General features: G+C 38.7%; 1 protein-coding gene across 1 annotated transcript in view; it reads left to right on the top strand.

Annotated features, from left to right (window-relative positions):
- Nucleotides 1-14968, top strand: part of IMPG2 (interphotoreceptor matrix proteoglycan 2) — a 93135-nt gene that overhangs the window by 17029 nt on the left and 61138 nt on the right. The window contains 1 exon segment of the mRNA XM_047723312.1: nucleotides 14446-14495. Coding sequence (XP_047579268.1) covers nucleotides 14446-14495 — 50 coding nt within the window.

Here is a 14968-nt window from a genome sequence, read left to right as displayed (position 1 = left end):
AGAAAACATTATTATGGCATAAAATCCAGGTCAGAGTCCAGAATTTTCCTTCAAATTAGGAAGACATACTGAAAAGCCAGTTAGGTGAGTCAGCATCTAGAGATCCAAACTGGACAGCAGAGTCCAGGTAAAAGCATAGTTGGGGTTTACAGGTGGGTGCTAGTGGGATATACGTAGGTTTCAAATCAAATTTGAGTAAACAGGAGGGAAGGGGATTCTGTTTGATCTCACTTGTTCATAGAGCTAATGTTATCACTGAGTTTCTGGTGGAGCCTGGGATTTTGAGCACCCACTTAGATGTTGGGCGATGTGGTTTCTTTCTTTTTTTTTAAATTTAATTTTATTTTTTCAATATTCCAAGATTCATTGTTTATGCACCACACCCAGTGCTCTATGCAATATGTGCCCTCCTTAATACTCACCGCCAGGTTCACCTAACCCCCATCCCCCTCCCCTCCAAAACCCTCAGTTTGTTTCTCAGAGTCCACAGTCTCTCATGGTTTATCTCCCCCTCTGATTTCCCCCAATTCACTTTTCCTTTCCTTCTCCTAATATCCTCCATGTTATTCCTTATGCTCCACAAGAGAGTGAAACCATATGATAATTGACTCTCTCTGCTTGACATATTTCACTCAGCATAATCTCCTTCAGTCCTGTCCACACTAATACAAAAGTTGGGTATTCATCCTTTTTGATGGAGGCATAATATTCCCTTATATATATGGGCCATATCTTCTTTATCCATTCTTCTGTGGAAGGGCATCTTGGCTCTTTCCACAGTTCAGTAGTTGTGGCCATTGCTGCTATGAATATTGGGGTACATAGGGCCATGTGGTTTCTTGGGTGTTGACTCTTCACCCCTGAAAAACAGAGCTTGGTAGTTCCTTGTGATTGCCATTCAACACACAGGCAGTGAACTAAATACTCTGAAGAGTCCCACCAGTCCTAGTAATCATCATGGTAGTACCTAATGAAAATGATAGCACATTTTCCACCTCTTATATGGTTAAGAAGCTTGTACTCATGGCATTAAACCTGGAAGAAGCTCTGAAGTTTACTTGGGAGGTGGATGTTAGCAAGTGTAGAGCCTGTGGGTTATTATAAAGTGGTGGAAGGAGGGTTATCTTAAGTAGGTTATCTTAAGTAGGATGGTCATAACACCGTATGGGGTTGGGTTGGCTTATCACACACTTACCACACATCCAGTTGGGTAGCTGGAAGAGGCTTAAGGTGTAGTATGTGTAGTTTTGTGTCTTTCTGTGGGTTTCACTTCAACTGGGTGCGTTTTTCCGTAGCTACCTAGTATTTCTCACGGTGAGATTATGTATAAGAAAAGGAGAAATTTTGCACTATCGTCAGTTGTCTCCTACTGTGTTAATCACATTTGAACAAATTCACAAATAAGCATCATAGCAGGACAGACTGGATTATATACTTATATTGGTAAGGCACTGTCTGTACTAGGTATAATAAGGGACTCAAAATATTATTTACTATTCTTAGAAAATTATGTATAAAAATAACATATGAAAATATAAGTGAATTTTGAGAATTTTAAACTCTAAAGCATCTTTCCCATGTAACTAAAGCAGACCAGGTTGGGGTGGGGTGAGAACTGCCAACTGTGGTAGTTGCTAAAAAGGGTGACTTGGGGTTAAGTAACAGTGGGAGCAAAACCCTGGGAGTCCCCTAAGAATTCACTAAGCCCATCTTTCTCCTGCTTGAGTACTACAGTGATCCACTGAAACCTTTCATTTGCCCATCATTTTTCTATATTCAAATTTATTTTTATGATTTTTTTGAGATTACTGTTGTATTCTCTGTTTGAGATTCTCATGTTGGGTTTTATTGCTGCTCTAGCAAATTACCACAGACTTAGTAGTAAACAACACAAATTTCCCCTACAGTTATGTCATTCAGAAATCTGACATGGGTCCTAAGATGTTGCCAGGTTTGCATTCCTTTCTGGAAGATGTAGGGGAGAATCTGTTTTCTTGCCTTTCCAGCTTCTAGAAACTACCCACATTACTTGGGTCATGATTCCCTTCCATCTCCAAATCTAGTAATGGCTGGTCAAGTCTTTCTCACATTTCATACTCTGACACTCTTCTGTGCCTTTCTTCCACATTTAAGGATCCTTATGATTATGCTGGATCCACCGAGATAAACCTGGTTACATTCCCTATTTTAAATTTTATATTTTAATTTTTATTTTTTAGCATAACAGTATTCATTATTTTTGCACCACACCCAGTGTTCCATGCAATCCGTGCCCTCTCTAATACCCACCACCCGGTGCCCCCAACCTCCCACCCCCCACCCCTTCAAAATTCTCAGATCGTTTTTCAGAGTCCATAGTCTCTCATGGTTCACCTCCCCTTCCAATTTCCCTCAACTCCCTTCTCCTCTCCATCTCCCCTTGTCCTCCATGCTATTTGTTATGCTCCACAAATAAGTGAAACCATATGATAATTGACTCTCTCTGCTTGACTTATTTCACTCAGCATAATCTCTTCCAGTCCCGTCCATGTTGCTACAAAACTTGGGTATTCATCCTTTCTTTTTTCTTTTTCTTTTTTTTTTTTTTTTTTTACAGCTTTATAAACATATATTTTTATCCCCAGGAGTACAGGTCTGCGAATCGCCAGGTTTACACACTTCACAGCACTCACCATAGCACATACCCTCCCCAATATCCATAACCCCACCCCCCTCTCCCAACCCCCTCCCCCCATCAACCCTCAGTTTGTTTTGTGAGATTAAGAGTCACTTATGGTTTGTCTCCCTCCCATTCCCATCTTGTTTCATTTACTCTTCTCCTACCCCCTCAACCCTCCATGTTGCATCTCCTCTCCCTCATATCAGGGAGATCATATGATAGTTGTCTTTCTCCGATTGACTTATTTTGCTAAGCATGATACCCTCTAGTTCCATCCACGTCGTCGCAAATGGCAAGATTTCATTTCTTTGGATGGCTGCATAGTATTCCATTGTGTATATATACCACATCTTCCTTATCCATTCGTCTGTTGATGGACATCTAGGTTCTTTCCATAGTTTGGCTATTGTAGACATTGCTGCTATAAACATTCGGGTGCACGTGCCCCTTCGGATCACTACGTTTGTATCTTTAGGGTAAATACCCAGCAGTGCAATTGCAGGGTCATAGGGTAGTTCTATTTTCAACATTTTGAGGAACCTCCATGCTGTTTTCCAGAGTGGTTGCACCAGCTTGCATTCCCACCAACAGTGTAGGAGGGTTCCCCTTTCTCCGCATCCTCGCCAGCATCTGTCATTTCCTGACTTGTTAATTTTAGCCATTCTGACTGGTGTGAGGTGATATCTCATGGTGGTTTTGATTTGTATTTCCCTGATGCCGAGTGATATGGAGCACTTTTTCATGTGTCTGTTGGCCATCTGGATGTCTTCTTTGCAGAAATGTCTGTTCATGTCCTCTGCCCATTTCTTGATTGGATTATTTGTTCTTTGGGTGTTGAGTTTGCTAAGTTCTTTATAGATTTTGGACACTAGCCCTTTATCTGATATGTCATTTGCAAATATCTTCTCCCATTCTGTCAGTTGCTTTTGGTTTTGTTAACTGTTTCCTTTGCTGTACAAAAGCTTTTGATCTTGATAAAATCCCAAAAGTTCATTTTTGCCCTTGCTTCCCGTGCCTTTGGCGATGTTCCTAGGAAGATGTTGCTGCGGCTGAGGTCGAAGAGGTTGCTGCCTGTGTTCTCCTCGAGGATTTTGATGGATTCCTTTCTCACATTGAGATCCTTCATCCATTTTGAGTCTATTTTCGTGTGTGGTGTAAGGAAAAGGTCCAATTTCATTTTTCTGCATGTGGCTGTCCAATTTTCCCAACACCATTTATTGAAGAGGCTGTCTTTTTTCCATTGGACATTCTTTCCTGCTTTGTCAAAGATGAGTTGACCATAGAGTTGAGGGTCCATTTCTGGGCTCTCTATTCTGTTCCATTGATCTATGTGTCTGTTTTTGTGCCAGTACCATGCTGTCTTGATGATGACAGCTTTGTAATAGAGCTTGAAGTCCGGAATTGTGATGCCACCAACTTTGGCTTTCTTTTTCAATATTCCTTTGGCCCTTCGAGGTCTTTTCTGGTTCCATATAAATTTTAGGATTATTTGTTCCATTTCTTTGAAAAAAATGGATGTTACTTTGATAGGAATTGCATTAAATGTGTAGATTGCTTTAGGTAGCATGGACATTTTCACAATATTTATACTTCCAATCCAGGAGCATGGAACATTTTTCCATTTCTTTGTGTCTTCCTCAATTTCTTTCATGAGTACTTTATAGTTTTCTGAGTATAGATTCTTAGTCTCTTTGGTTAGGTTTATTCCTAGGTATCTTATAGTTTTGGGTGCAATTGTAAATGGGATGGACTCCTTAATTTCTCTTTCGTCTGTCTTGTTGTTGGTGTAGAGAAATGCAACTGATTTCTGTGCATTGATTTTATATCCTGACACTTTACTGAATTCCTGTACAAGTTCTAGCAGTTTTGGAGTGGAGTCTTTTGGGTTTTCCACATAGAGTATCATATCATCTGCGAAGAGTGTTAGTTTGACTTCTTCTTTGCCGATTTGGATGCCTTTAATTTCCTTTTGTTGTCTGATTGCTGAGGCTAGGACTTCTAGTACTATGTTGAATAGCAGTGGTGATAACGGACATCCCTGCGGTGTTCCTGACCTTAGTGGAAAAGTTTTCAGTTTTTCTCCATTGAGAATGATATTTGCGGTGGGTTTTTCATAGATGGCTTTGATAATATTGAGGTATGTGCCGTCTATCCCTACACTTTGAAGAGTTTTGATCAGGAAGGGATGCTGTACTTTGTCAAATGCTTTTTTCAGCATCTATGGAGAGTATCATATGATTCTTGTTTTTTCTTTTATTAATGTGTTGTATCACATTGATTGATTTGCGGATGTTGAACCAGCCTTGCAGCCCTGGAATAAATCCCACTTGGTTGTGGTGAATAATCCTTTTAATGTACTGTTGAATCCTATTGGTTAGTATTTTGGCGAGAATTTTTGCATCTGTGTTCATCAAGGATATTGGTCTGTAGTTCTCTTTTTTGATGGGATCCTTGTCTGGTTTTGGGATCAACGTGATGCTGGCCTCATAAAATGAGTTTGGAAATTTTCCTTCTCTTTCTATTTTTTGGAACAGTTTCAGGAGAATAGGAATTAGTTCTTCTTTAAATGTTTGGTAGAATTCCCCCGGGAAGCCATCTGGCCCTGGGCTTTTGTTTGTTTGGAGATTTTTGATGACTGTTTCAATCTCCTTACTGGTTATGGGTCTGTTCAGGCTTTCCATTTCTTCCTGGTTCAGTTGTGGTAGTTTATATGTCTCTAGGAATGCATCCATTTCTTCCAGATTGTCAAATTTATTGGCATAGAGTTGCTCATAGTATGTTCTTATAATTGTCTGTATTTCTTTGGTGTTCGTTGTGATCTCTCCTCTTTCATTCATGATTTTATTTATTTGGGTCCTTTCTCTTTTCTTTTTGATAAGTCTGGCCAGGGGTTTATCAATCTTATTAATTCTTTCAAAGAACCAGCTCCTAGGTTCGTTGATTTGTTCTATTGTTTTTTTTTTTGTTTCTATTTCATTGATTTCTGCTCTGATCTTTATGATTTCTCTTCTCCTGCTGGGTTTAGGGTTTCTTTCTTGTTCTTTCTCCAGCTCCTTTAGGTGTAGGGTAAGGTTGTGTACCTGAGACTTTTCTTGTTTCTTGAGAAAGGCTTGTACCACTATATATTTTCCTCTCAGGACTGCCTTTGTTGTGTCCCACAGATTCTGAACCGTTTTGTTTTCATTATCATTTGTTTCCATAAATTTTTTCAATTCTTCTTTAATTTCCTGGTTGACCCATTCATTCTTTAGAAGGATGCTGTTTAGTCTCCATGTATTTGGGTTCTTTCCAAATTTCCTCTTGTGATTGAGTTCTAGCTTTAGAGCATTGTGGTCTGAAACTATGCAGGGAATGATCCCAATCTTTTGATACCAGTTGAGACTTGATTTAGGACCAAGAATGTGATCTATTCTGGAGAATGTTCCATGTGCACTAGAGAAGAATGTGTATTCTTTTCCTTTGGGATGAAATGTTCTGAATGTATCTGTGATGTCCATCTGGTCCAGTGTGTCATTTAAGGCCTTGATTTCCTTGTTGATCTTTTGCTTGGATGATCTGTCCATTTCAGTGAGGGGAGTGTTAAAATCCCCTACTATTATTGTATTCTTGTCGATGTGTTTCTTTGATTTTGTTATTAATTGGTTTATATAGTTGGCTGCTCCCACGTTAGGGGCATAGATATTTAAAATTGTTAGATCTTCTTGTTGCACAGTTCCTTTGAGTATGATATAGTGTCCTTCCTCATCTCTTATTATAGTCTTTGGCTTAAAATCTAATTGATCTGATATAAGGATTGCCACTCCTGCTTTCTTCTGATGTCCATTAGCATGGTAAATTCTTTTCCACCCCCTCACTTTAAACCTGGAGGTGTCTTCGGGTTTAAGATGAGTTTCTTGTAGGCAACATATAGATGGGTTTTGTTTTTTGATCCATTCTGATACCCTGTGTCTTTTGATTGGGGCATTTAGCCCATTAACATTCAGGGTAAGTATTGAGAGATATGAATTTAGTGCCATTGAATTGCCTGTAAGGTGACTGTTATTGTATATTGTCTCTGTTTCTTTCTGATCTACTACTTTTAGGGTCTCTCTTTGCTTAGAGGACCCCTTTCAATATTTCCTGTAGAGCTGGTTTGGTATTTGCAAATTCTTTCAGTTTTTGTTTGTCCTGGAAGCTTTTAATCTCTCCTTCTATTTTCAATGATAGCCTAGCTGGATATAGTATTCTTGGCTGCATGTTTTTCTCATTTAGTACTCTGAATATATCATGCCAGCTCTTTCTGGCCTGCCAGGTCTCTGTGGATAAGTCTGCTGCCAATCTAATATTTTTACCATTGTACGTTACAGACTTCTTTTCCCGGGCTGCTTTCAGGATCTTTTCTTTGTCACTAAGACTTGTAAATTTTACTATTAGGTGATGGGGTGTGGACCTATTCTTATTGATTTTGAGGGGGGTTCTCTGAACCTCCTGGATTTTGATGCTTGTTCCCTTTGCCATATTGGGGAAATTCTCTCCAATAATTCTCTCCAATATACCTTCTGCTCCCCTCTCTGTTTCCTCTTCTTCTGGAATCCCAATTATTCTAATGTTGTTTCGTCTTATGGTGTCACTTATCTCTCGAATTCTCCCCTCGTGGTCCAGTAGCTGTTTGTCCCTCTTTTGCTCAGCTTCTTTATTCTCTGTCATTTGATCTTCTATATCGCTAATTCTTTCTTCTGCCTCATTTATCCTAGCAGTGAGAGCCTCCATTTTTGATTGCACCTCATTAATAGCTTTTTTGATTTCAACTTGGTTAGATTTTAGTTCTTTTATTTCTCCAGAAAGGGCTTTTATATCTCCCGAGAGGGTTGCTTTAATATTTTCCATGCCTTTTTCAAGCCGGGCTAGAACCTTGAGAATTGTCATTCTGAACTCTAGATCTGACATATTACCAATGTCTGTATTGATTAGGTCCCTAGCCTTTGGTACTGCCTCTTGTTCTTTTTTTTGTTGTGAATTTTTCCGCCTTGTCATTTTGTCCAGATAAGAGTTTATGAAGGAGCAAGTAAAATACTAAAAGGGTGGCAACAACCCCAGGAAAATATGCTTTAGCCAAATCAGAAGAGATCCCAAATTGTGAGGGGGGAGAAAGGGGATAAAAAGGGGTTCAGAAAGAAAGAAAAAAAAAGAAACTATTAATAAAAGAAAGCCGATAAAGAAAAAATATAAAAAGAGGAAAAATATATATATATATTAGATAAACTATTTAAAAAACGTTAAAAAAGAAAACGGTAAAAGTTAAAAAAATTTAGCAGAAGAAGAGAAAAAGAAAAAAAAAAATTGAAAAAGAAAAAAAATTAAATTAACTGCAAGGCTAAAAAATCATGGGGGAAAGCCATGAGTTCCGTGCTTTGCTTTCTTCTCCTTGGAATTCCGCCGCTCTCCTTGGTATTGAAACTGCACTCCTTGGTAGGTGAACTTGGTCCTGGCTGGGTTTCCCGTTGATCTTCTGGGGGAGGGGCCTGTTGTAGTGATTCTCGAGCGTCTTTGCCCCAGGCGGAGTTGCACCGCCCTTACCTGGGGCCAGGCTGAGTAATCCGCTCGGGTTTTCTTTCGGGAGCTTTTGTTCCCTGAGCGCTTTCCGTAGAGTCCGGAGGACAGGAACGAAGATGGTGGCCTCCCGGTCTCTGGCCCGGAGGAGCCGAGAGCCCGGGGCCCCACTCCTCAGTGCGCCCTCAGAGAACAGCGCCCAATTACTCCCGTCACCCTGGCCTCCGGCCGCGCTCCGAGCTGACCGAGCCTGGGACCGGTTCAAGGCAACCCCGAGCTGAGAGTCACTCCTCGGCTCTGTCTCTGCAGCCGGCTTCCCTGCTCCAATACCGGTAAGCTCTGCGACACTCAGACACCCCCGATCCTTCTGCGACCCTGCGGGAGCTGAGGCCGCGCCGACCCCGCCTGGGCTTCACCCCAGTTAAGCCTCTGGAGCGATGTCCCTCAGTGGAACAGACTTTTAAAAGTCCTGATTTTGCTCCGTTGCTCCGCCGCTCGCCGGGAGCCGGCCCCTCCCCCCGCGGTCTATCTTCCCGTCGCTTTGGATTCACTTCTCCGCCAGTCCTACCTTGCAGATAGTGGTTGATTTTCTGTTTCTAGAATTTCTGTTCTTCTTCTCTTTGATCTCCCGTTGGATTTGTAGGTGTTTGCAATCTTTAGATAAGCTATTTAGCTGATCTCCCGCTACCCGAAGTAGTCTCAGCCTGCTACTTCTCCGCCATCTTGACTCCTCCTCTACATTCCCTATTTTAAGGCCAACTGATTAGCAACCTTAATTCCCCTTTGTATGTAACTTAACATATTCATAGGTTCTGGCGAGTAGGATGTGGCTGTCTTTGAGGGGCTACTATTGTACTTATCATACTTTTTCTCTTTGATTTAAATTGCTGCTTCTTTATGAACTCTGACCTACCTGCTGACATATGACTTGGACCAAATACTCTGTTTTCTATCACTTTAAGCTTCCCATATAATCATTTGCCCTGTGTCTTAAAAAAATTTTTTTTCCAGCTCACTTAGGACCTTAAATTCCACTTTACCTCTTACACATCTCCCTATCAGTGTTTCTGTTTTTCTTAAGTCTTCAGCTTCTCCCATTACTAACTCCTTATTAGCATTTGAGCACACTCAAGTCTTTCCCATGTTACCTATTTACAAAAGGCCCTTCTCCAGCATTTGCAGTATGTTATAGCTGGGTATCTTGAAAGCATCTCCACTCAGCTCTAGTCCATGCTTAACCCCATACCTTCTGGACTTACTGTGAAGTCTCAGAAACAAGTACAAACCACCACCTGGGATATGTGCTCACTGAATAGTTGTTAAATGAATAACTGAGTTTCTGCTCAATTACTCAAGTTTATTATCAGGTCTCTGGTGATATTCTTGGTGTAAAGACTGTTCTTTGGCATTTTTTTTTTTTTGGTACCTCAATTAACTTACATTTGTCATTGAGGATGTCTGTCACAAAGCCAAATAATATATGTTTTTTAAGCAGATGTGTTATTCTGTTTGGGACATGTGTCCCTGTTCCATTACTCTCTGTTTTCTCTTATATTTGTTTAGCCTCTCATATTTTTATAATGCTTCTGCATATATAATATTTTACTTAGTTTCCATCATACCTTTGGGAAATTGGTAGTGTAGGGAAGTATTCTTGTTTTTGAGATTAAGTTCTTGTGGCCCAGAGGAACTGAGATATTTTTCTAAGGCATAACAAAGTTAATGATACTTCTGGGACCAGTACCCAGGATTCCTGGCTCTGTGCCTTGAGTTCTTTTGTTGTCCTGTGCTGATCACAGTTAACAGATTCAAGAGTAAAGCAAAGTATAGAAAATTGTCAAGGGAGGTAGTAATCTAGATCGGAAATTATGCTTGGCTTGTTTTTAAACTTATGCTCGATGTGTCTCTGATATCTTTTGGTGCCATCTCACCTGAATTCTGATAGGATTAGGTAGTAGACATGAGGAATAAATTAATGTGCTGGACGAGCTGAGGAAAAGTAGAAGGTTGTTCGCTGCTGGTATTAAGCTAAAGATCTTAGCTGAACAATTTCACATTTGTGGTTTGGCCTAGAAATGGAGTAGTATTTCTGTCTCCAAACTCAATGCAACTTTGTGTCCTTGTTCTGTTGTGACATTTTAGGGGATCCCTGCAGGAGGCATACCTAATGAGAACATGTTGAAAGGATTCTTGTTAAGTGTTTTTTTTTTTTCACTGTTTTTTGAAAGGAGAGTGGGAAAATGAGGGATTAAGCATTGGACTGTTAGACAAGAGATTTGAATTACTGAGCATTGCCTACTTACCATCGTTAAAATGTTATTCTGAATTTAGTAAGTGAAATCTAGTTCTACTGAAGTAAACAAACTTCTCTGTTGTGAATACTTCCTTAGAGAATTATCTGAAATTTAACTTATTTACTTATTTTTAGTTGCAGTAATTCTCTTCTTAAATTAAAAAATTTTATTTTTAATTGAAACATAGTTGATATATAATATTATATTAGTTTTAGGTATATAACATAGTTATTCAACAATTTTATACATTACAGAATTCTTACCACCATAAGTGTGGTTACCATCTGTCACCATACAAAGTTATTGTTATATTATTGACTATATTTCCTGTTATTCTTCTTTATCCCTGTGAATTATTTAACAAATGTGATCTTGATGTCGGGGATAATTTGACTGAAACCTGTTGAGGTCTTGTTACTTTGCCATGCCATCCCAACTTCCTGTTCTAGTTACTGTGTTATGCTTTGGCCCCTCTGTCTTACTTTGACCTTTTTGCTCTTCATGCCTGGATGCTCTCCAGAGCTCTTCAACTTTTACTGGGTTTCCCTTCCTTTTTCTGGGACTTTATATACTTTGACTTTTAGGTTATTAAGTTTATGTAGGCCATTATTATTACAACCAAGTGAAACCATGTTGGTTGCCCTTCTAGTCAATATGGCTCACGTAAAGCCATGTTGTGAGGAATTAAGATGAGTGAGAGAGAGGTTTCTGGAATCCAATGGGCCTGTTTTACATCATAGCTCCTCCATTGTCTAGCCGTGTGACTCTGAACAAGTTCTCAACCTCTTCTAATATTAGTTTCCTCTTATGTATAAATGAGGATAATAGTATTTTCCCTTTAAGATTGTTGCTGGAATTAAATGAGTTAACCAAGAAGAAACACTCAAGACAATGCTTGACATGTGATAAATTTAGTGGTACTCATTCTTGCTGTTGTTATTATTGAAAAGGTAATTAGATGTGGTTAGGAATTTTAGGCCTTGGGCCATATCAAATCATTGTGTCATCCAGGAAAAATTGCTTTATTCATTTGGACTTTTTTTCCTCTATTAAATGAAGGTATTGGCAAGGCATTCTGCCTTGTGGACAACTGATAGACTCTTTTCAGATCTAATTATGTTAATATCTGTCTCAAATGCATTTGAATCTTATTTATTTTAGCTCTACTCCCTGCAACCTGAGAAGTCTCTTGATGCTTTCTCATCATCTAGGCCCTTTCTCCATTCATCCCTCATCATAATGACTTATCCAGATATCGTATTCCTTAGGTTTTTTTAGATGACAGACAGCTCACTGAGAAGCAATTTCTTGCAAATGCTTCTAAATAACCAAAAGTGATAGTTTTGGTGTAAGGGTTTAATATGTTATTCTTTCTAGATAATATTTTTAAAAAGAAGAAAAATATGAGTTTTTTTAAAACTCGGTTTCTCAAATTTTCTTTCTTTTCTTTTTTTTTTTTAAGATTTTTTTATTTTTTTAAGTAATCTCTATACCCACTGTGGGGTTGGAATTCACAGCCCTAAGATCAAGAGTTGCATGTTCTACCAACTGAGCCAGCCAAGTGCCCCAGTTTCTCAATTTTTTTTTACCAAAGCCTGGGAGTTTGGGGAACATGGTCCTAGTTGACTTCCCCAGTCCAGTTCTAGTGATAAAATATCTTTGAATTATCATATTTAATATCTTTAAAAAATTTTTTTATTCATTTATTTGAGAGAGACACCACAAGGAGGCAGAGAGGCAGGCAGAGAGAGAGGGAGAAGCAGGCTCTCTGCCGAGCAGAGAGCCCGATGCGGGGCTCGATCCCAGAACCCTGAGACCATGACCTGAGCTGAAGGCAGAGGCTTAACCCACTGAGCCACCCAGGTGCCCCCATATTTAATATCTTGATTTTAATTTTAACTTTATATTCAGTTCTACAATGTAATCATATTTGTTTTAATATAAAAATGTTTTGAATTACACATCAGTTCTTACTTATTCCTCACCTGCCTATGCTTCAAGTAAAATTGATGCTTCAACATGTATGCTGTGTTTATCTGGTGGCTTTGAGTAATCTCCTGTCCCACCACCATGACATAATTTAGAGAGCAATAGGGCAATTTAAAGGAGTTGTCTGAAGATAGGACTCATTGGCACATTGGCAAGTCTGTTGTGGAGACATTTTTTTTAAAGATTTTTATTTATTCATTTGATAGAGACACAGAGAGAAAGAGAGAGAGAGAGAGAGAGAATGAGCGGAGAGCAGGGGAGGGAAATGCAGGGCTGGATCCCAGGACCCTGAGATTATGACCTGAGCTGAAGGCAGACACTTAACTGACTGAGCCACCCACGCATCCCTATGATGGAAATATTTTTGCCTATAATCGAATCACCTGAGGAAGCTCACTAGTATAAAGCTGAAGATAGTTTTCAACTTTTAATAGTAATGTAATCACCATCCAACATATGGAATCACCATGTAACTCCTTTGTAAAAGGTTAACAGAACATCCCTTTTCCCTTAGAACATATCACAAATTTTCAAGTTCTGTAACTTCTTAAGGGGCATCTAGCTGGCTTAGTCAGAGAGCATGTGACTTTTCATTTTGGGGTCATGAGTTTGAGCCCCACATTTGGTGTAGAGATTGCTTAAATAAATAAAACTTTAAAACAAATAAATAAAACTTCCTAAAATTACTGCACTTTAAATTTTATATTTTTGGTTAGGTGGAAATTTGGACTTGGAGAAATCCACTTTCTTTCCTTTAGAAGGGACTTCTCAGATTATCTTTAAAAAAAAAAAAAGAGTTTATTTATTTATTTAAGGGGGAGGGACAATGGGAGAGGGAGAAGCAGACTCCCACTGAGCTGGAAGACTGACTCCGGGCTTAGTCCCAGGATTTGATCCTAGTACTCTGGGATCATGACCTGAGCTGAAGGCAGACAAATGACTGAGACACCTCAGTGCTGCTCAGATTACCTTTTGATCTTCTCTTGTAGTTGCAAAGTGGCATGGTGAAAGGATCGCTGTGTGACTTGCAGCCTGTTAGCTGTGTGGCCTACAGCAAGTCATTTCTCTAAGCTTGACTTTCTTTATATAAAAAAAATTATGATTTCTATGATTTCTCCAATGACATGAGATCTGTGCTTATATTTTTTTCCTTAGCAACAAGTACTCTCCTGCCTGCACTACTTGTTACATTTGTAATCATTTATTTATTGCCTATTTCCTGTAACACTGTAACTTTAATAGATCATGTGTTTATCCACAGCTGTATGCCAGATGTCTTGTCCACTCCCTGGCTAATAGTATTTGTTTATTCTTTCATTCTAAAAATATCTGTTTAGTGTCTACTAAATGGCAGGTACTAGTTTAGGCTGGAGGTAGAATAAGAATATGGCAGGCAAGGTTCCTATTCTCATCGAATTTATATTCTTACAGCAGTCCTATTGAATAGAACTTTCTATGATGATGGAAATATTCTTTACTATGCTGTTCCATATGGGAGTCATTAGGCACATGTGACTATGGAGCACTTGAAATGTGGCTAGTGTGAAGGAGGATCAGAATTTTAAACTTTATTTAATTTTACTTAACTTAAATTAGCACATAGGTCCAGTGACTACCATGCCAATGCCATTCTAGAGGATTAAGAGATTGGAGACAGAAATAAAGAAGTAGATAGATAAGTCGACACATAATTTCACATACTGATAATAACTGAGAAAAATTCAAACAGGCTTATAGAATAGTAAGTAGGGGAGTACTTTATGTAGGGTGATTCTACTTGAGCAAAAATCAATACATGTAAAACAAGTGAATTAGGAAGACTATTATTTTTTAACTTTGTTAAATAAGTACTTACTTGGGTTTGGGAACCAAGTTTGGAGATGTAGTGAATTCCTTTTTTGGAAAACAGACTTCAAAATATATCCATATATTTCTATCATCTTTGTTAACTTTAAATGTCTTTTTTAACCTTAGCCCTGAATTATCATCTCCGTTTCCTGTTGGTGATACCTCAACATCGGGAGGTATGCTCTTGTACATTTATTCACTTTTCTTTGTTGTTGTTTTTTTTTATTAACATATAATGGATTATTTGCCCCAGGGGTGCAGGTCTATGAATCATCAGGCTTCACTTTTCTTTTTAAATTATTTATGGCTAAAGATGATCTTGCAAGCAAGCATACATTTCAGCTCACATTTAAAAAATACTAGGTTTCTCTTTCCTTATGTTGTTCAAGAATCTCAAGAAGTAACTGTGTTTTCATTTATTCTATGGCACTATGTTGTGAGTACTTAAAGATATTTAATTATTAAGTCTAATGAAAATCAGAAAGCTACTTAAAACAAATGTATGACCTAAAGAATTATTTTAAGGCAAACACTGTAACCATTACCTATGTCAATAGGTAGAACCTTTCTAGTTCCACCAGTTGTCATTTGTCCTGAAAGAGTTTCTCAGAATGAGGATTTTTCAGATTGTATTCTGTGGGGTACTTTA

The sequence above is a fragment of the Lutra lutra genome, chromosome 1, assembly GCF_902655055.1.
Source record: "Lutra lutra chromosome 1, mLutLut1.2, whole genome shotgun sequence".
Lineage (NCBI taxonomy): Eukaryota > Metazoa > Chordata > Mammalia > Carnivora > Mustelidae > Lutra > Lutra lutra.
The sequence above is the reverse complement of the archived record's forward strand: the minus strand, read 5'-3'. Positions and strand labels throughout refer to the sequence as shown.